The sequence below is a fragment of the Cajanus cajan genome, chromosome 6 (assembly GCF_000230855.2).
Source record: "Cajanus cajan strain Asha chromosome 6, NIPB_CcT2T_4, whole genome shotgun sequence".
NCBI classification, from domain to species: domain Eukaryota; kingdom Viridiplantae; phylum Streptophyta; class Magnoliopsida; order Fabales; family Fabaceae; genus Cajanus; species Cajanus cajan.
Window position 1 is genome coordinate 62,893,992 of NC_138522.1, and position 21,546 is coordinate 62,915,537.

General features: G+C 30.5%; 2 protein-coding genes and 1 non-coding gene across 4 annotated transcripts; 2 read left to right on the forward strand and 1 right to left on the reverse strand.

The window, feature by feature from the left end:
• Positions 1-8,853: 8,853 nt before the first annotated feature.
• On the reverse strand, positions 8,854-11,567 carry LOC109803796 (uncharacterized). The gene is made up of 3 exons (XR_014434424.1): positions 11,326-11,567; positions 10,507-11,243; positions 8,854-10,394 (listed from the first exon to the last, which is right to left on the reverse strand). It is a non-coding gene; the product is annotated as an uncharacterized LOC109803796 (transcript).
• A 3,699-nt stretch (positions 11,568-15,266) lies between these two features.
• Positions 15,267-21,033, forward strand: LOC114916168 (uncharacterized). Of its 2 annotated transcripts, none has more exons than XM_083059294.1 (6): positions 15,267-15,583; positions 15,684-15,821; positions 16,074-16,180; positions 16,515-16,617; positions 17,270-20,030; positions 20,122-21,033. In XM_083059294.1, exons 2-5 carry the CDS (start codon positions 15,758-15,760, stop codon positions 17,773-17,775), a joined length of 780 nt encoding a protein of 259 aa, XP_082915420.1. In that variant the 5' UTR covers positions 15,267-15,583; positions 15,684-15,757; the 3' UTR covers positions 17,776-20,030; positions 20,122-21,033. The 2 variants fall into 2 exon arrangements, with proteins under 2 accessions (XP_082915420.1, XP_082915419.1); XM_083059293.1 differs by having other exon boundaries at positions 15,270-15,579.
• LOC145958808 (uncharacterized) lies at positions 19,473-20,963 on the forward strand. Its single transcript, XM_083076355.1, has 3 exons — positions 19,473-19,807; positions 19,882-20,030; positions 20,122-20,963. Exons 1-3 carry the CDS (start codon positions 19,473-19,475, stop codon positions 20,961-20,963), a joined length of 1,326 nt encoding a protein of 441 aa, XP_082932481.1.
• Positions 21,034-21,546: the final 513 nt, after the last annotated feature.

The following is a 21,546-nucleotide window of genomic DNA, read 5'->3' on the forward strand; positions in this document are numbered from 1 at the left end:
GGTGTTGAAGCTGCTCGGTCAGAAAATTTGATACAAGGTACTTGTTTCATAGCTGAGACTCCTTTTGTTGTACTATTTGATTCTGGTGCAACTCATTCCTTTATTTCCATCTCTTGTGTCCAAAAACTGAAATTGCCTGTGTCTTTGTTAAATTTTGATTTAGTTGTTGAAACCCCTACTAATGGTCCTGTAACTACATCCCTAGTGTGTTTAAAATGCCCTTTGACAATTTCTGAAAAACAGTTTCTAATTGACTTAATCTGTCTGCCTCTTAGTCAATTAGATGTAATCCTTGGTATGGATTGGCTATCTTCTCACCATGTTCTTTTAAATTGCTTTGATAAATCCATTTCATTTGGTGAATGTAAGAGTACGGAATTTCTTAGTGCTTCTAACATTAAAACTTGTTTAAAGGAAAATGAAAGGGTATACATGATCTTATCTTCATTAACAGTTGAGACTGAGAGTAAGCTAGATGAGATTCCCTTAGTGAGAGAATTTCCTGAAGTATTTCCTAAGGATGTGTCTAGTTTACCACCCGAGAGAGAGATTGAGTTCAGTATAGACTTAGTGCCAGGTACCGCACCCATATCTATAGCACCCTATAGGATGTCTCCTAAAGAGTTAGATGAGCTTAAGAAACAAATAGAGGAACTACAAGAGAAACAATTCATTAGGCCTAGTGTTTCACCTTGGGGAGCGCCTGTTTTATTGGTCAAAAAGAAAGATGGAAGTATGAGATTGTGTGTAGATTATAGACAATTGAATAAGGTGACCATTAAGAATAAGTATCCCTTGCCTAGAATAGATGATCTTATGGATCAACTAGTTGGAGCTTGTGTGTTTAGTAAGATAGATTTGAGATCAGGTTACCATCAAATCCGAGTGAAATCCGAGGATATCCCAAAGACTGCTTTTAGGACTCGTTATGGGCACTATGAGTATTTAGTGATGCCTTTTGGTGTGACTAATGCACCTAGTGTTTTCATGGACTACATGAATAGGATCTTTCACCCTTACTTGGATAGATTTGTAGTGGTCTTCATAGATGATATCCTAGTGTATTCTAAGAATAGGGAGGAGCATGCTGAGCACCTTAGGATCGTTCTTCAAACCCTTAAGGAGAAACAGTTGTATGCTAAATTGGCAAAATGTGAATTTTGGTTGGAGAGTGTAAATTTTCTAGGGCATGTGATATCCAAGGATGGGATAGCTGTAGATCCTTCTAAGGTAGAGGCGGTTCTTGAATGGAAAGCACCTAAGTCAGTTTTTGAGATTAGGAGTTTTCTAGGACTAGCTGGGTATTATAGGAGATTTATAGAGGGTTTTTCTAAATTAGCTTTACCTTTGACCAAATTGACTAGGAAAAACCAACCTTTTGTGTGGGACTCTAAGTGTGAAGAGAGTTTTCAAGAACTTAAGAGAAGACTAACTAGTGCCCCTGTGTTAGTATTACCTGACCCTAGCAAGACTTTTGAGGTATTTTGTGATGCTTCCAAATCAGGTTTAGGTGGAGTACTTATGCAGGAGAGAAGGGTAGTAGCCTATGCGTCTAGACAACTTAAAACCCATGAGCAAAACTATCCTACCCATGATCTCGAGTTAGCTGCAATAGTATTTGTGCTTAAGTTGTGGAGACACTACTTGTTTGGATCTAGATTTGAGGTGTTTAGTGATCATAAAAGCCTTAAGTACTTGTTTGACCAAAAAGAATTAAATATGAGACAGAGAAGATGGTTAGAGTTTCTTAAGGATTATGACTTTCAGTTGAACTATCACCCAGGCAAAGCTAATGTGGTAGCTGACGCTTTGAGTAGGAAATCCTTGAGAATTTCTTCTTTAATGATGAGGGAATTGCACATGATTGAGGAATTTAGGGATATGAGTTTAGGGTGTGAACTAACCTCTAAGAGTATTAGGTTGGGAACCTTGAAGGTGACTAATAACTTGATAGATGAAATTAGAAAAGGTCAGAAGGTAGATCCTTTCTTATTGAGTCAAGTTGAGAAGTTAAATCAAGGCGTGGAAAGTGAATTTAAAATTGGAATAGATGGAGTATTGAGGTTTAGAGATAGGTTGTGTATTCCTAGTGTGCCTGAACTTAAGAAAGCAATACTTGAAGAAGGACATAGGAGTAGCCTTAGTATTCATCCAGGAGCCACTAAGATGTACCAAGACCTTAAGAAGATGTTCTGGTGGCCTAAGATGAAAAAGGAAGTGGAGGAATTTGTGTATGCCTGCCTGGTATGTCAGAAAGCTAAGGTAGAACACCAAAAACCTTCAGGTTTCCTGCAACCTTTGGATGTGCCTGTGTGGAAATGGGATAGTATCTCTATGGATTTCGTAGTGGGGTTACCTAAAGCTGCGAAAAACTTAGATGCTATATGGGTCATTGTAGATAGATTGACTAAGTCTGCCCATTTTATTCCCATTAACATTAGATACTCTTTGGAGAGACTAACCAAGTTGTACATAAGTGAAATTGTGAGATTACATGGGGTTCCTACTAGTATAGTTTCTGACAGAGATCCTAGGTTTACTTCTAGATTTTGGGACAGTTTACATGAGGCTCTAGGCACTAAGCTTAGATTGAGTTCAGCCTACCATCCCCAAACAGATGGCCAAACCGAAAGAACTATTCAATCTTTGGAAGACTTGTTGAGAGCTTGCATCTTAGAACATGGGGGTAGTTGGGATAGTTTCCTACCTTTGATAGAGTTTACCTACAACAATAGCTACCATTCCAGTATTGGGATGGCACCTTATGAAGCTCTATATGGTAGGAGATGTAGAACACCTTTGTGTTGGGTAGAACCTGGAGAGAATGCTATCTTAGGACCTGAGATAGTTCAACAAACTACTGAACAAGTTAAGATGATCCAGGAGAGAATGAGAGCAGCTCAGAGTAGGCAGAAGAGTTACAGTGATAAGAGGAGAAGGGACCTTGAGTTTAATGAAGGTGATCATGTATTCCTTAAAGTTACTCCTTGGACAGGAGTGGGCAGAGCACTGAAGTCCCGTAAACTTACTCCACGTTTTATTGGTCCTTATCAAATCCTTAAAAGAATTGGTAAAGTAGCCTATCAAATTGCCTTACCCCCATCTCTTTCAAATCTTCATAATGTCTTTCATGTTTCCCAACTCAGAAAGTATGTCCATGATCCTTCCCATATCATTGAGTCTGACAACATTCAGTTGAAAGATAATCTTACCTATGAAACAGTTCCTTTAAGAATTGATGATACGAGGGTGAAACAACTAAGAGGAAAGGAAATTCCTTTGGTTAAGGTAGTTTGGGGAGGACATTTTGAAGAAAGTGCTACTTGGGAGTTAGAAAGCAAGATGCGTGAAGATTATCCTTTTCTATTTCAGGAAAATTTCGGGGACGAAATTTCTTAAAGGAGGGGAGAAATGTAATATCCCAAAATTTTATTCAAATGAAAAGAGTTATTTATTATGTGAATAAGTATTTTATTCCCGTATTTTACTATTTACGTATACGTATTTTACTATTTACGTATACGTATTTTACTATTTATGTATACGTATTTTTACTATTTACATATACGTATTTTACTATTCACGTATACGTATATGTGAACAGTAAATGGCTGCTAAGGAAACCACGAGGGAAGCAAGTTTCAATTTTTTAATTAATTTTAATATTTTAATGAATAGTGCATAGTAACTTATAATATTATTTTAATGAATAGTGCATAGTGCATAGTAACTTCAAAATTTCTATAAATAGGGGCCTAAGGTTTTGAAAATTTAGAATTCTAGAGAGAAGGAAATTCTGGAGAAATAGAGAGAGAAAGTAAGAGAGAGAAGGAGAAAGAAAAGGAGGTTCTGCTCCAGTGCCGTGTTTAAAGAGAAAGAGGAAGAGATTCTGCCCTAATTCCGATTCCTTTTTAAGGAAAGAGAAGAGGAGATTCTGCCCAAGTTTTTAGAGAGTTATTGCGCTAGTTCCAACTCCTACTTATCCAGGTAAGGGGGGAGTGGGAAACCTTGCTTGGGGGTGTGGGAATAATTGTTAAATAGTTTGTTTGTTGGATTGGCTCCCAATCTCTTGCTTGCTATTTATTTCTTTGAATATGTATTATTGATGTGATTTGTTTTATATCCTATTTATTTACATATTAGAATCTATTAATCTATTATTTGAATGGAAGGCTAAGCCTCCTAAGTATTTATAAATTTGTAATCTGTTATTTAAATGGAAGGCTGAGCCTCCTTATTATCTTATATTACCTTTTAAGCTTCCTACTTTACTTATAAGATCTTAATATATTATTATTAATAAATATGTAATTGATGTTAAAAAAGAATAAGTTTTAGAATAAAAATACCTATGCGAACTTATGAAGATCTTATTATGACTTGAGTATAAGAAGTATATATGAGACCTATGCGGACCTATGAGGATATGACTGTATGAAATATGTACTCATGACTTGTGACCTACGATCCATGAATGGACCGTTGAACTGTTGAACTATTGGACCGTTGGACTATTGGACCATTGGACTATTGGACTGTTGGACTATTGGACTATTAAAGTTGGATTAATAAAATAAATCATAATTATGAAATATGAATCTTATATGTGTAATATGCTAAATGTTGAGTCTATGAATGTATGACATGCATCATATGCATATATTATTCCAGGTGTGCCGCTGAGGCCGCATACCAGTGATGCTAACAAGGTGTATGATCACCAGTGATAGGTGTGCCTTCGGGACACCAGTGATGTAACATGCTAACGAGGTGTATGAACACCAGTGATAGGTGTACCTTTGGGTCACCAGTGATAAATTCTGAAACTTCCGTATGGCGCCACATGCATACATTAGTGAGTCAAGTCAAGAAAATCATTATACATAAGCATATATGTGAGATTGATTATATATGTGAATTATATTGCGTGTGTGTATGCTATTTAACTTTTATTTCTATACCTGCAACTAAGTGAGAAGTTTCTCACTCCTCTTGTTATTCTTGTATATGTTTATATTTATGTTGCAGGTAATCTTAATCATGAGGATGTTGGTAATGAAGTCTAGAGGCTTAAGTGGGCATGCTCTGATAGGATGTGACATCGGGCTTAGCTAGGCTTCTTTCTGGGATAATAATGTTTTATTTTCTTTCTTTTGAAATTTAAATATATTTGTATGATACAAAAAAATTATAAATTGATTCCTAACTAGGAGGCACTGCCACCTTTACTGGGATTAATTTATAATCTTTGTTTTATTATGACTTCTTGAGTTTGGTATAAATGTTAATTACGAATGTGCATCTTCTACCTTATGATATTTATTATTTTATATCACTCTAATATACTTTTTAAATATAGTTAATGCTTATTAAGTAATTATGTTGGGGTAGAGGGTGTCACATTTGTGAATAGAAAACAAGTTTGTGAATAGATTCTAAACCAAATCAAATATTTTTGAAATAAATCTTGGAGCAATTTGGAGACTTGGCCGTCTAGCATGTTGTCTTGTTCTTGGCCGAAATTTACTAAGTCTTCCTTCTAGTTTATGAAGCTTCCCTTCCAAGTTTCTAAACCTTGGTAGGTTGGGCTGACCTTACCATGGTTCTTAAGTGAACCATGGTCAAGGATAGCTTCTCCTACAAGTTTTAGAAACCATGGATGGTTAGCTACACCTTACCATGGTTTCTAGTGAACCATGGTTAAGGTTAGCTTCTCCTAGAAGCTACCTCTCCCTATATATTTGTAAAACCTTCTCTTGTATTCACTTTTGGACATTTATGAGAATTAGAAATCAGATTTCTCTCTCATTTTCAAGAGTCAATTTCGTGAGAAACCTCCTCCTAGGTTCTCTCTCAAGGTTCCTTCTCCTATAAGCTTGGTTTCTCAAGCTTCTTCACTTCTTCAAGAGGTAACCGAACCTCTCTTAGGTGCTTCTCCACCATTGGAGAATCCTCCAAGGTGATTCCGCCACCTTCAAGGAGTTCAACCTCATGGAGCATTTCAGTCCTTGCATGGAAAGCTTGGAAGAATATCAATCCTCTCCAAGTAGTTCCATCAAAATCAGAAATTACTACTTTCAGGCAAGGTGCAGATGAACCATTTTGTGAAGCCTGGGAAAGATTTAAGTCATTGCTCAGAAAATGTCCTAACCACGGGTTTAAAGATATAACTCGACTCAATTTCTTTGTTAATGGAATCAAACCTGAGGTGAAGATGTTATTAGATGCAGCAGCTGGTGGCACTGTAAGCCCAGAAGAAGCTACTCAAATTATAGAATCTTTGGCATCTTCTGATCACCAAGCAGAGCATGGAAGACATCAATCTCATAAAAGAAGAGTTCTTGATCTTAGTACTAATGATGCAATCCTTACTTAGAACAAGCTGCTGTCTCAACAGATTGAAGCACTGACTAAGCAGATGGCCAAGATTCCACAACAGCTTCATGCTATTGCTTCTTCTTCAACTCAATCAAATTATTCTTTAAAGTGTGATTTTTCTGGAAGGACGTGGTTAGTTAATGGTCACTGTTCTGAAACTCCAAATGAAGAAGAGGTCAACTATGTGGGCAACCAACAAAAAGGAGGTAATTTTAATTCCCGTAATTATAATACTAACAATTATATGCAGGGAAATCAAGGTTGGAGAAGAAACAATAACAACCAAGGTTATGGATGGAGGAATGAAGCTGGACCATCCAATAGGCCACCACCACAACAGCAACAACAGCCTGCTTATCCGTCTATGCATGAAAGAACCAGCAAATTGGAGGATACTCTGAACCAGTTCATGCATGTGTCTATGAACAATCAGAAGAACACAGAGGCATCCATCAAGAATTTGGAGGTGTAGGTGGGTCAGCTAGCTAAACAATTAGCTGACATGTCTGGAGGCCCATTTTCAGCCAATACCAAGACCAACCCCAAGGAGCATTGCAAAGCCATAACAACAAGAAGTGGGAAGGTAGTGATGAGATGAAATTCTTTCAAATTTGTTACTTGACATTAATTTTAAGATTGTTAACTTAGTTGTTCTTAGTAGTAAGATAAGTTGTGGGACAATTGCTTCTTTTGCTCGAGGGCAAGCAAGGATCTAAACTTGGTAGAGTTGTCAAATTTCAAATTTACTTGAAATGGTTATTCAAATAAGACATCTAACTTGACTTCCTAACTTTTTTCTTTATTTAAATCTCAAAAATTAGTTAACTTTTGTAAGTAATATAATTAGTAAATTACATGTTATATTTATAATCATTCGGTTGATTAATCCCAATTGTGTTTTTTTGTGCTAGTATCGACCTATATCAATTGAAAAAAAAAATAAAGACTTGAGATAAATACAACTGGATCACATTTTGAAGGTAAAATTGGAGGGAAAAACAAAAGGGTAAAATTTGGTTGGGTAAAGTTTTTGTAGTCTAACCAAATTGAGGCAACAAACTCCATTATCTAGCTCAAACATAATTTGGTTGGACAAATTTATTACCTTTAAGTGAAGAAATCTTAAATCCACTTGGCAAATTTTTTTGGCTAGACAATTTTTGACAAAAATAAGGCATTTTCCCTTGTTATAAAAGAGAAAATATTTGAATCTAAAGAAACCTTAAGTGAATAAACCTTAAATCCACTCAGCAAATTTATTTGGCTAGACAATTTTTGACAAAAATAAGGCATTTCCCTTATTATAAAAGGAAAAATATTTGAATTGAAGGGAAATTTTTTTTGTCTACTTTGGAATGCTCTCTCTAGAATATTTGAAGTTTAATGTTACGAGGGAACTTGGACCAATTGCTCCTAAATAAAGCTCCAGTTTCCATTATGTTTATCTCGTCTTGATTGCTTGTGACATGATTTATGATCTTTGATTGATTGGAAAATGGTCCTTGGATCAAAAAGTGAATTGAATCACCTAATGAATTGGATTGCTAGGAATAAAATTCAACACGTTATTGTTGAACTTGATGCAAATTTTCTTCATTAGTCATGCAAGAGATTGATTTGTGAAGATGCCTAGAACTAAATATTGAGGAATCAATATTTAAGTGTTTAAGTGAATTGTGTTGATAGGATAAATACGAGTTAAACATGTATGTTATATATATTAAAGACTACCCTGAACCTTGATTGATGAAGTTTTGTCCCAATAGCCTAAATCAATTGAATTAAATATTATTTTAATGTGCATTTGGATCTATCTTTAATTTAAATTCTATATTACATCACCAACCTTGTAACTTATGTTAATAGAATCATGAATGTCAATTTTACTTAACTAGCTTAATTGTGAAATTTGATCTGTCATGTCCTTGTAGATACGACTCATACTCACTACTGATTACATATTGATATTGATATATTTGTTAAAGGATCGACAATTATCCATCAAATGATATAAAAAAAAAAATAAAAAAAAAAAGAAGTTATCTCATGCTTATTAAACAAACACCCCTTGGTTCAAATAAAAATCAAAGTTGTGGCTGGTTAAGTTATATTCTCATATCAAAAATCTCATATAACCATTAAATTTAGGTTCAGAAAGAACTAGTGAATAAGTAAATATATTAAATTGTAAAACTAGAAGTGTTCATGACCCAGGCTCATTTTATTGACTCAATCCAAACTAAATAGACTTTTGATAAATTTAAGTTTAACAATTAGACTCAATATATATTAAGAATAAATTTGAGTTATCTCTTGAGTCGACTCAAATTAGCCTAGTATTATTATTTAATAATTTTTAAATAATGAATAGTTAATAATATAATTTTTTTGAATTAATAATATTTATCTAACATAATATTATATTTATATCAATATCATCAATCTTGAAATATATATATATATATATATATATATATATATATATATATATATTAAATATTAGTTAATTGTATTCGTAAACTATTTATTTTTATTGTTTAGCTACATGTAATATTAAAATTTAGTATGTTATACTTTTTTTTTAGAAGTCAAATAATTGAAATTAAAGGAAATATAAAGAATACTCCGTACTCCAATCCATTATAAAAAAAATATCTCAATCTATTAAAAAAAATATCATATATGATATATTTAGTATGTTATATTAACAAGTGAAATTGATTATGATGTTATCCATATATCTGTCAGATCTTCATATGGTATATTTGTTAAGTTGAACTTAATAAAGTTTCATATTTCATATACAAGCAAATTAGTTCCAACCCATCCCACAAATACCGCTGCGTATGAAACCCATTTTGAGACTACCAACAGATTGTGTTGATGAGCATATGTGAATTCCAATAATAACATTTTCAATGTTTTTCTTTACAACAACGGTAATTAATTTTTAAGAGCTTATGAAGCATTTATTCAAGCTATAATATATTTTTCGGAATCGCATTTTCAAAAATATTTTAACTATAATATTGTTTCTAAGTATATTTAGAAAATATGTTTGATTGTATTCTAATATTTTTTTAAAATATATTTAAAATAAAAAATAATTAAAAAGAGAAGTTACAAGTGTATTAAAATATAACTTCTCATATTCTCATAAAAATATTATTTTCTTACCTCTCAACATTGGAAATAAAAGTGTAAAAAATATTATTGTAAAATAACTTTGTCAGAAATAAATAATACTTAGAATTAATTTTTCAAAACTTATTGTAAACATAAAAATATTACATTCTTATGACTACGTTCTCGATAAAGAACTTATAATTCATGGAACAAATGTCTCATTATAGTTAATACTACAGAGTATTAGAAAAAATTATCTGAAAAAAAAATGATATCAATCATACTTTTCACGGACACTACACGTCTACACACATAAGTAAATATCATAATTATATAAGTACAAAAAAATTACTTTTTTTTGGAACAAATAAGTATAAACAATATTAAAACAAAGTACAAGAATTTAATCCGAAAGATCATATTATTACCAAAAGTGAATTACGATAAACCAATGAACAAATGTAATTAGAAAATGGTGGTATTGAATCATTGCTAGAAAATGGAACAGTCTTCGCTTGTTAATATATAGGTAAAAGCCGATTTAAATGATCCTATTCTACCCGAAGTGTCATGAAACAATTAAAATAAGAAAAGAATCGAACATATTCTATAAGAAATCATTTGATGGAGTTAAACAACATAGTACTATTAATTATAGTCTCTACATAATTAAAAAATTAAAAAGCTTACATATTTGTCATGTAGTAATTCACTAACATCATAAATACTTAACGACACTAAATTATCTAATAATATATCGTATTTGAGGCCATAAAACAAATTTATAAGAGACTTTGGCTCTCTGTCTTAACATCAACATGGCGCATCAGCATCCTTATTATCTACGTTAACCTCTTGAGAAGGTGTAGCTGGCATCAAAACTGCAGAACCTGAAATGCAGAATTGTTTATAATAAGTTGAAGATAGAATAGAATTAGCAGAATAAGGTGTTTCCATGCAATGCAAACTTTAAAAAAAGAACAACATATGAGACATAACTACCTCCTCCTGTCAGTGTATAATGTCAGGTTCCTTGGGAGGCTTTGATACAAGCATAAACCTGAAGAGGGTAAAAACTAAAAAGTTGAGCAAGCATCATCTTAACACAGGAAAGAAAAACTAAATTTTCTTATTGCTTAAATTAATCAGCTACAATCTCAATTACATAGTTCTTTTAAATAAATAAAAGAAATACTCGGTTCTTTATGTTCACTAACACCAATATTGGAACTATTAGAGTCATTCTAATGATGAGAGGTTAAAGTAGTTAGTATAGACGAGATCCTCGATTCAAAATTTATGCTATTATTATAATTCCATAGATCCAAAAAACAGTAATACCAACCCTCAAGCAAATTTGCAGTTTTTATCTCAACTTTCATTATTATATACCAATATATAGTAGGACTAGATTAATTTGGTACAACATCATTAGTAAACGTAGAAAACTTAACTATCATTTCATAGGTGTTATAATTATTATTATTCTTTGATTATAATTAAAATTTTAATTCAATAATTTTAAATGGTATTTTTTTAAAAAAAATTGTATAAAATGATTAGAAAAAAATTTACCCTCTAGATAGCCCAACACACTCGTCAATACAATTCATGCCTTCCCAAAGATCTTGAAGTGGAACCCAATGAGGAGGATACTTATAACGTGCTACATCCAAAATAAGTATTTTGTCCTTTTTACAATGATATCCTCCTATAGGAGAATAGTGACCACCTCCAATCTGTCATGAAATTAAAGTCAATAATTATGAGCAAAAATCAGTGTGAATGGTAACAATAAATCAATCATTAAAGTTAACATACTTGTTTGAGGGCCGATCTGTAGTATGATGCGATTATGTGACAGTGATCAGAACTTGAACACTTGATGACATATTTACGAAAATCTTCAATGGTGTTTTCGCTAGCATAAAAAAATTCAACTTTGGCTCCAGCAGAACCAGCCAAAGACGCAAGATCCCCAAAGACAATGCCTCCACCTTTCACCTTTTCAATATTTGTGTAAATCCTCAACATAGATTCATCAAACCATCTCCAAGGTCCTGTAATAAAAAGAAAGAATTAAAATAAAAAAAAATTATATAATTAATTAATTAATTAATAATTACCTTTCCATCTTCTTCCAGGATCAATAGCAAGAGCGTTGAGGACTATGGACAGGCTCGCGAGGCCACAAAAACAGAGCTCAGATTGCGTTTGAAAAGTAGAAATCAACTTGTAGAAACCTTCCATGGTTCCATTCTCAATAGCTTCACGAAAAAGTTGCTGCAGTTTATTCAATACAAAAAACTGAATAAAAACACATTTAACTTCGTTTCGCTTTTATTAATTAACATCTAAACATTATTATTTAAAAAGGAAACATGTTATAATCCTTCCTCCATTAGTGAAAATGAGATATGTGAGAGAAAGCTTGCCTCGTAAGGAAACACATTCACAGGGAATGAAATTTGATATGGAAAACACTAAGTAACAACATATTTTTCTACGAGAGGAGGACTTTGGTTCATGTAATTTTTTTATTTCTCAAAATAAAGACGTCAGAATATTAAAATATATATTTTTAAATATTTAACATGATTCTCATTTTCGTGGTAGAAGACAGGTATATATCTTTCATTTAAGTAAGAATGAAAGTTATATATTTTTCTAAATAGTTACCTCTTTAAACTTTATTATCCCGCATTTTTTATGTTTTTTCAAATTTTTAATTAAATAAAAAATATTTTTCTGAAATTAATAAATGTTAACTAATCATACTCATGAAAATAACATTCTTATGAATAAATAATATTTTTATGGTGTGTTTGGATGAAGAATTTTACAAATTTAAAGAATTTTAAATTCTTTGTATTTGAATTACTTTGATTTTAATTTCTATCATTTTTAAAATATTTTGTTTGGATAAGTCAATTCAAATTTCTCAAATTTTAAAATGTTGGGTTGGATATGATAATTTGATTCCACCATGGTAAAATTGATTTTAAAAATATATTTATATGTTGAGATTTTTAAATTAAATTTTATAAAAATAAATATTAGCTAATTTTTAAATATTTAATAATTTTAAAAATTAATATTAGATAATATTTAATAGTTTTAAAAATATTTTTGAATATTCAATAATTAAAAACATGAAGAGATAAGACATAAAATAAAATATATCAGTGAAATAAGAAGAAAAAAATATGAAAAATTTTAAATTCTTACTTTTTTTGGAGAATTTGTAGTTCTACTATTTAAAAGAATTTCACAAATGTTTAATTTCAAATTCCTTATAAATTCTCCATCCAAACAAGATATTTTACCTCAAAAAATTTAAAATTCTTTGAATAAATGAATTACTCCATTTAAATTTTCTATCCAAACACACTATTAGTTTCGAAAGAAATATTTTTGTTGATAAAATTGGAAATAGAATATTGTAGTTAGAAAAACGTCTCCATAATAATAAGGAAAAAAACTGGATGGTATGAAAATTCTAATACGTATATCATGCATTGAGGACACGGATTATTATTGTGTCATTCTTTGTTTTTTTTACATGTTATTATTTAAATATTTAATTATAAAAATTGCTTACAGCAATGACAAATAATATGAGAATTAACTGTTGCAATAAAAAAAAATATATAACAAAAAAATTAGACATATTTTTTTTATTATAAGCATCTACAAAATATATTAAAACTGATAATTAAAGATTAATTTATGTTTATAAAATATAATTTTTTCTGACTAAATATTATTAAAAATCAAACTTGAAAAGACTAACTCAATTCCATAATTCAATAACTTTATAATCATTGAATAAAAGACTTTGTTAAGTTGAGAAATTAACAATTTGACGACACTATCAACATAAGCATAGCAGAAATTAATAATGGTGGAAGTGAATAAGAATGAAAGAGAAAGGTTTGAAGCATAAGCATTACCTTGCCCTCTTCTGAAACAAAATCAATTGCAGGAGGTGAAGGAAGGGGATGTTTGTAAAATCCATCGTTCATTATTTCTTTGGGTTTAGATTTAGTAAAGAAACAAACCAAGAGTTCGTAAACTCTATTCATTTTTTTCTTTTCTTTTAGGTCTGGTTACTACAAGAGAATAGCGATGCAAATAGAGTTATTCTTATATATAGGCACATACATAACATATTATCTTTAATTAGTACAATTAATTAAGAACATATACTTTAATTTTCAAATTAAAATAAAAAGGAAACAAAAATCGGATAAAAAAGTGAAATAGAGCAATGTAAATCAAAAAAATAAGACACGTCATTTACAATCATTTTAGGCCAAATCTTCTCCCGGTCGTTGTTCCATCACAGATATAATTTCTTTTTATTCTGTGATTTTTTTTATTATATATTTTTAGATTTAAATATATTTTAATTCATATATTGTTGTTGATCCCTATAAAATAAATAAATTTTAGTTATGAACTTTGTAAAATATCTGTCTTTTTATTTTCATCCTTATAAAATCTAAAGTCATTATTTTTTTCCTAATAACCATTTTAAGATATATATATATATATATATATATATATATATATATATATATATATATATATATTCATATATCATTTATCTTAAAGATTTATAAATTTTTTTAGAAATATCTCATATAAATAAAGTATTATATACAATTGTGGATGTACCTAGAATGTTTACATAAGTTTCAAACGAATAGATAAGGGGTTAAAAAGGTCACATAGTAATAGAGACTAAAATAATAGTTTTAAATATGAAATTAATTTTTTTAATAAATTATTTTTTAATTTTTAGATTAAATTAAAATTTTGGTTTTTTTTTTTTCATCAATTCGCAATTTTTGTTTCTCTATTTTAAAATAAGATATTTAGTCTCTCTAATTTTAAAAATACACAATTTTGATTTTCTCATCAAATTAACATCTACTAATTGTTAAATTTTAACATTTATTCATACTTAAATGATATGATATTTAGTAACTTCACATCTAAAAATTAAAAAATTAAAATAAATTATACAAATAAAATTTTATTAATAAAATAAACATCAACCACTCATTAAAATATATGCAAACAATGATTGTTTATATGTTATTTTTAATTTTTATCCTTAAACATCATATCATTAAATATGACGTCACTTAAATAATAATAGTTTGATAAGGTAATGACAAAATTTAATGATCAATGAATATAAAATTGATAAGAGGATCAACATTCCATATTTTAAAAAATAAAAAAACTAAATATCTCTATTTTAAAATAAAAGAACCAAAATTATGGATAAATAAAAATAAATAAAATCAAAACAACAATATAATGATAATTTTATTTCTTAGTAATTTGAGTTTTAACATTTTATAAATATATAAGATCAATTAATATCACATCTAATATCAACTCAAGATCTAATCAAAATATTTTATGATAGTTGTAGTTTATACTTTAAAAAAATATTTTATCAATTGTAATCTAATTTGAATCTAAATTATCCTTAATAATACAAAAATAAAATAACATTATTAATGGTAAATTACATTATCAATTAATCATTAAAATGTATTAAATTTATAAATTAGGTTTTATGATCCTATGAATAGTCTGACTTATTTCTTCCTCTACTTTTAAAATATCCAATCATTAATTTAATTTTAGAGAGGTTTCTAAATTTAGCACCTTCAAGTTTGATCTTCTTTTTTTTCCCTTTCAAATATTCTCATTGTCACTCCTGAAATTTCGATCGGCTTCTGGTTTTGATTGGAGGGAAATCAACAAGCAAACTATTGCCATAGAATAAACCAAAGTAAAAATGGGTTTGCTTTTAACAACAACTCATTTCCTTCATTCCTCCTTTTCCCATCATAGACTCTCCCATGACCCATTTCATGTCAAATTTTTAAACAACTCTTCCATTTCTGCAAATGACATAAAATAACTAGACCATATTTTCAGGTTCAGAAGAAAAAAAGACGTAACATAAATATACCCATCGATGGTTTCTCTATGCAACATTCACTCAACTCAACAATGAATTAATGGCGTTTCAAGGAGAATTTTTACTACGTACGTGAGTGTGAAATATATAATAACCTCTTCATGAAATTCCTTTTAACTTATTATATATCTTGAGTCTCAAATTCATTAATTGCTGAATTCTTATCTTCCAGGTTTTACTGAAGTCTAAGTAAAGCTTTATATTACTTGTGTGAAGAGAATTCAAAACGCATAAGATTTGTTTGACATGTCCAATAACAACAAGGTGAAGGGCATCCTTAAAGGCCTAAGATTCATTTCTCAAATATTCGGTACGTGGTTTATTGTAATTAATTATTGTATTAATTTCTAACCATTTATTTTGTGCATGCTTGGATAAACTTATTTTAATTTATGTAGCTTAAAAAAACTTATAACATTTTTTATTTCTAAATTAAGTGATTAGAAGTTTTTTTTTTCAAGAGAAATTTATCCAAATATATCTTATATGTATTTCCATTTTTCAAATATAAAGTTGTAAAATTGAAGAAAGATTATGGTGATTAATTAAAGGAATTTCGCAGATAATGAGGACAAAGAAGAAATTCAGATTGGTCATCCAACGGATGTAAAGCATGTGGCGCATATTGGATGGGATGGTCATGGTCCTTCTGATAATAATCCCAGTTGGGTAATTATCTATTTTCCCAAAATTTTCAACTCTTAATTAAGTAATTAACATTAACAAAAACTTGTGGAACATCAATTAACTACTCTCTTTTTGAAGTTTGAACGCATTGTAAAATTGTTTTTATTATCAACCCTTGTCCTAGTGGCTAGTGTATCATTATATTTAAGAGAATTTTTTTTGTATAACATTTACTGTTATAACTTCTATTTGTTGATTTCTCTTGGGATTATGGCCAAGGCTATTATAAATACTTGTGTTATTTTGTGTCTTTGCGTGTGAAATTCGCATCATTTAAAAAAAAAAAAACATTGGAGCATTATTTCACTTGTTTCAGATGAACGAGTTTAAATCTGTCCCAGGAAATTCATCTGCACAAAATCATAATGGAGACATTCGTAGCAAAGGATCAGGCGATTCAGTTCAAAGTACCCCTGAAGGTACATATTATAATTTTATGCTTCCATTATTTATTTATTTATTAGAATTATATTAATAACAATAATGTTTAAATATAAAATTATGTGTATATTATCTTAATCTCTCTACTATTGAGACCAATTTTAATGATTCATGCAAAACATTTTCTTGTCCAATTTAAAAATCAAATTAATCCAAACCGTTTTAATTTAGATGAAATGAGTGAATGACAAATAATTAAAAAGCTATAAATCAACCAATGATAATAACTAATCACTTGTCATAAGTTGGTATGACTTTTCAATTTCTGTTTTCTGAACAAAACATAAAATTCAATCTAATGTCAACAGACAAAAAAAATGTAAATTGATACAACTGATCAAGGAATTTAGAATTAACTTTCAATTTTTTCATGGGCTTAAGTTCAATTTTCTGTGTTATTAAGAGAGTGCTTGGTGGGCAATCTTCTTCATAGAAATTCCTTGGTACCAAACAGTTCAGTTGAGTAATTGGATAAAATTTCTTTTAGTTTAAACATGCATAATAATTTTCTTAAATAATTTATGTTAGTGGTAGTCTTAACATGGTAACATGTGGGAATGCCCCCAACAACAATTTTTTCACCAAAAATATATATTTGAATCTAGTTGTTATATATATGTTATTACTCAGGTTCAATGGAAAGAGGTTCTATGGAAAGAGGTTCAAAGTCATTGTATTGTCAAGGTCATGAGGACTCACGTGGTCGTGAGTTATCCAAGCAATCTAAGAAACAATCAAATTCAATGGGGCACCTAAGAGAGTCCCATGGAAAGGAAAAATCAGACAGACCAAGGAATCCTAAAAAAGCATCCAAACATGCACAGCCAAATGACTCATGCAATGATCATTCACAACCCATGCACACCGATGCTGATTCACTCCAACTCCAAGGGGGTGACCATTTGCCACCCAAAAAGTCTCGCCACAAAATTTCGAAAGAACACGCTTCCAATGTTGGTGGTGGTTCCTCCAAATTGAGATCAAAACACCCCCACCATTGTAGAGACACCGATTCTAATGAAGAAGGCCATTCTAGATCAAGTTCCAAATCTAGGAACAAACACGGGTCATTTGAAGAAGATGGGGAATTTGAGAGAGAGACTAGGAAACATGTACTGAAAAGTTGCCCAAATTAGAGGAGTTTTGTTTTTTATAGACTTTTTTTTTTTAATATATCAATTTTTTTTTCTTCTAATAACCTCATCCCCATTTTATTTATCAAAATGACCCATTTACTATTTAAGGTAAGAAATCCGTTGGGGGAACCGATTTCTCACCTTCAATTTTTATAACATGTAAAAGTTTGCAGTGAGAAATCGGTTAACGTAAAACCGATTTCTCAACTGCATGATTTTGTTTTTTTTTTTTTGTTTTTGATTTTTTTTTTGTTTTTGATTTTTTTTTTGTTTTTGTTTTTTTTTTGTTTTTGTTTTTTTTTTCGTTTTTGTATTTTGTTTTTTTTTGTTTTTCGTTTTTGTTTGTTTATTTTTTTTTGTTTGTTTTTTTTTTTGGTTTTTGTTTTTTTTTTGTTTTTGTATTTTGTTTTTTATTTCGTTTTTTTTTTTTTTTTCGTTTTTGGTTCATGTTTTTTTTTTTGTTATTTTTGATTTTTATTCCAGATTTTTAATTTTCTTATTTTCATATTTTAATTATAAATTTTTGAAAATTTTAGTATTTTTTAAATAAAATAGTTTAGTTAAGTTTTTAGAATAAAAATAAATAATGAAATAATTATTAACTTTAGATTATAAAAATGTATTTAAAATTAAATTTAAAGAATAAAATTGAATAAAATTAATTTTAAATAAAATATTTTAAAAAGAAAATATTATGATAAATGACAACTTTAAATAAAAACAACATTAATTGAGATGAACAACTTGAAATAAAAACAAAATACAATAACAAAATAGGAGATCAAATAAAAAAGAACAACAGAATTACAATCCAGGAAATTACAATCCAACTTTAATGATGTCTGTGCCCACCCGTTCCACACCTCGGAGGTTGTCGGTTCCTTGTTGGGTTTCGACGACCAATGCGTGGTTGTTGTGGTTCAACCTGGTCCTCGTCATGTTCTATATTAACAGTATCGGTAACTGGATTTGACGAACCACTTCCACCGACCTCAGAGTGATAAGACGAAAATGAAGGGAAATTCATGCTTTGCATGTAATTATATGCACTTTGTGGCGTGTGTACGTCAACGCCAAAAAGATTGCTCATGAAGTCCCCTGTTGGAGTTGTTGTTGATGGTGGTGTGTACATGAATTGTTCATGGTGCTTATGAAATGATGGATAAGACTGAGGATGTTGTTCCACACTATAAGGTGGGTGATTATCTCCAGCCATTGGGAATGTTGTTGCAGTTGTTGTTGGGAGTTGCGTACTAGAAGTGGATGCATGAGATGAAGAATACTGGCTACAAAGAAATAATTTAGAATTAGCACGAAACCATTGTAAATACTCCGGAGTGTATTGGAGAGGCCCTTGAAGTGGTTCCCCGAAAATAACATGTTTGCATCTGTCTTTCCAAATCGAAATCCAGTCTGCATGTTGTTGAGCCCAGTTGGTGTCGTTATGTCCTCTCATGTCTATGTCGTGCATTTTATCAAGATTATGAGCTTCGTTGGGGATTGGTTGCCATAAGCCAATTGCAATTGGACTTTATCAGTTTGATGCCAGACTACAACTGCAAATGAAGTTAAAGCAGTACAAGCAGTCCATATTCTAGAATCCTTTGGTGGAGAGTGATCCATCCATTTCTATTCCAACAATAATAGCACACATCAAAAGTGCTGAAGGGTACACGATCTCATACCGCAAAGCTTGGATGGCAAAGCAAAAGGCAATTGAAGACTTACATGGTAACTGGGAACAATCTTACCATGATTTACCCAAGTTGCTTAGTGCCATGAGTGGATTTCTTAATGGATTTGTTGTTGAGAAGAAAACAAGGCCACTATACGACCAACAAGGTGAGATGGTTCATCATTATGTTCAATTCCATAGAGTATTTTGGAAATTTAAACCTTATATCGATGGAAAGTTGATGGCACATTCTTGTATGGCAAATACAAAGGAACTCTCCTTGTGGTCGTGGCTCAAGACGGTAACAACAAAATCTTTCCAATTGCCTTTGCAATTGTTGAGGGTGAAACAGCAGAGGCATGGTTTTTCTTTCTACATTATCTCAAAAGACATGTTTGCCCTCAAGATGACCTTTGCTTAATTTCGGACAGGCACGAGTCTATCAAAAATGCCTACGCTAGACAAGGCAGTGGTTGGACACCTGAGAATTCAGTGCATGTATTCTGTATTCGCCATATAGCTCAAAACTTCATGAGGCATTTCAAGAATACAGAACGGAAAAAATTAATCATCAATATGGGTATGTACTTAGCATCATTAATTACTTTAATTTGTTTCATCATATTTCAACATTACTAAATTGTTCATTTTTTCCTAATCTGATTTCACAGCTTATGGGATGACTGAGCCAAGATTCAATTACTACTGCAACACGCTAAGGAGCGAACCAGAAACTGAAGGTGTAATTGAATGGCTCAACACCATACCAAAAGAACAATGGACTCTTGCATGGGACGGTGGCCGACGACGGGGACACATGACTACTAACTTGGCTGAGGCAATTAACTCCATTCTTAAAAAAACAAGAAATTTGCTAATTTCTGCAATCATCATGTCGACTTATAAGAGATGTAATGCCTTATTCATCCAAAGGGGGAAGGAAGTCGATGTTAAACTTAGGGCTGACCAAGTTTACACGGAAATAATGAATAGGGCCATGAGAGATGCAGAATCAAAGGCTAATACTCATCATGTCCTCGAATTTGATCGTCACAGTACACGTTTTTTGGTGCAAGAGACCATTAACTCAAGGGAAACACGACCTACTGGAACTTTCACGGTTAGACTACATGACAACTGGTGTGACTGTGGAAAATTTCAAAAGCTACACATGCCATGCTCCCATGTTGTTGATGCATGTAAGCATGTTCACCACGATTATAAATCTTACATAGATCCGGTATACACATTACAATATGTTTCAAATGTGTATAACGAATTATTTGGTGAACTGCCTAATGAATCTTATTGGCCGGATTGTGAAGAACCGCAAATCATACCAAATCCGAAAAAGATTAGAAATAAAAAAGGTCGTCCAAAGTCATCCAGAATACGCACTGAAATGGATATGGTTGAACCAGGACAACCAAAAAGATGTTCTCTCTGCAGAAATGTAGGTCACTCAAAGAAAAAATGTTCTTACCGTCAAGAAAGTTCAAGTCATCAACCTTAAAATGTCATCAAACCTTCCAAATATTGTATTTTGTTTTCTAGTATTTTATATAAATATTTTATCTTTTTAATTAATAAATATTTCATTATTTATTTTTATTCTACAAACTTAACTAAATTATTTTATTTGAAAATACTAAAAAAATTATAAAAAAAACTGAATATTTAAAATTAATATACGAAAATAAAAAATTAGAAATCTGAATAAACAAAATAAAAAAAAAACAAACAAACAAAAACCAAAAACGAAAATAAAAAACAAAATACAAAAACCAAAAACAAAAAAAAAACAAAAACCAAAAACAAAAAAAAAACAAAAACCAAAAACAAAAAAAATACAAAATACAAAAACGAAAAAAAAAAACCAAAAACCAAAAAAAAAAAAAAAAACAAAATCACGCAGTTGAGAAATCGGTTTTACGTTAACCGATTTCTCACCGCAAATTATTACATGTTATACAAATCGAAGGTGAGAAATTGGTTCCCCAACCGATTTCTCACCTTAAATAGTAAATGGGTCATTTTGATAAATAAAATGAGAGTGAGGTTATTCAGAAAAATAAAAAAAAAATTGATATATTAAA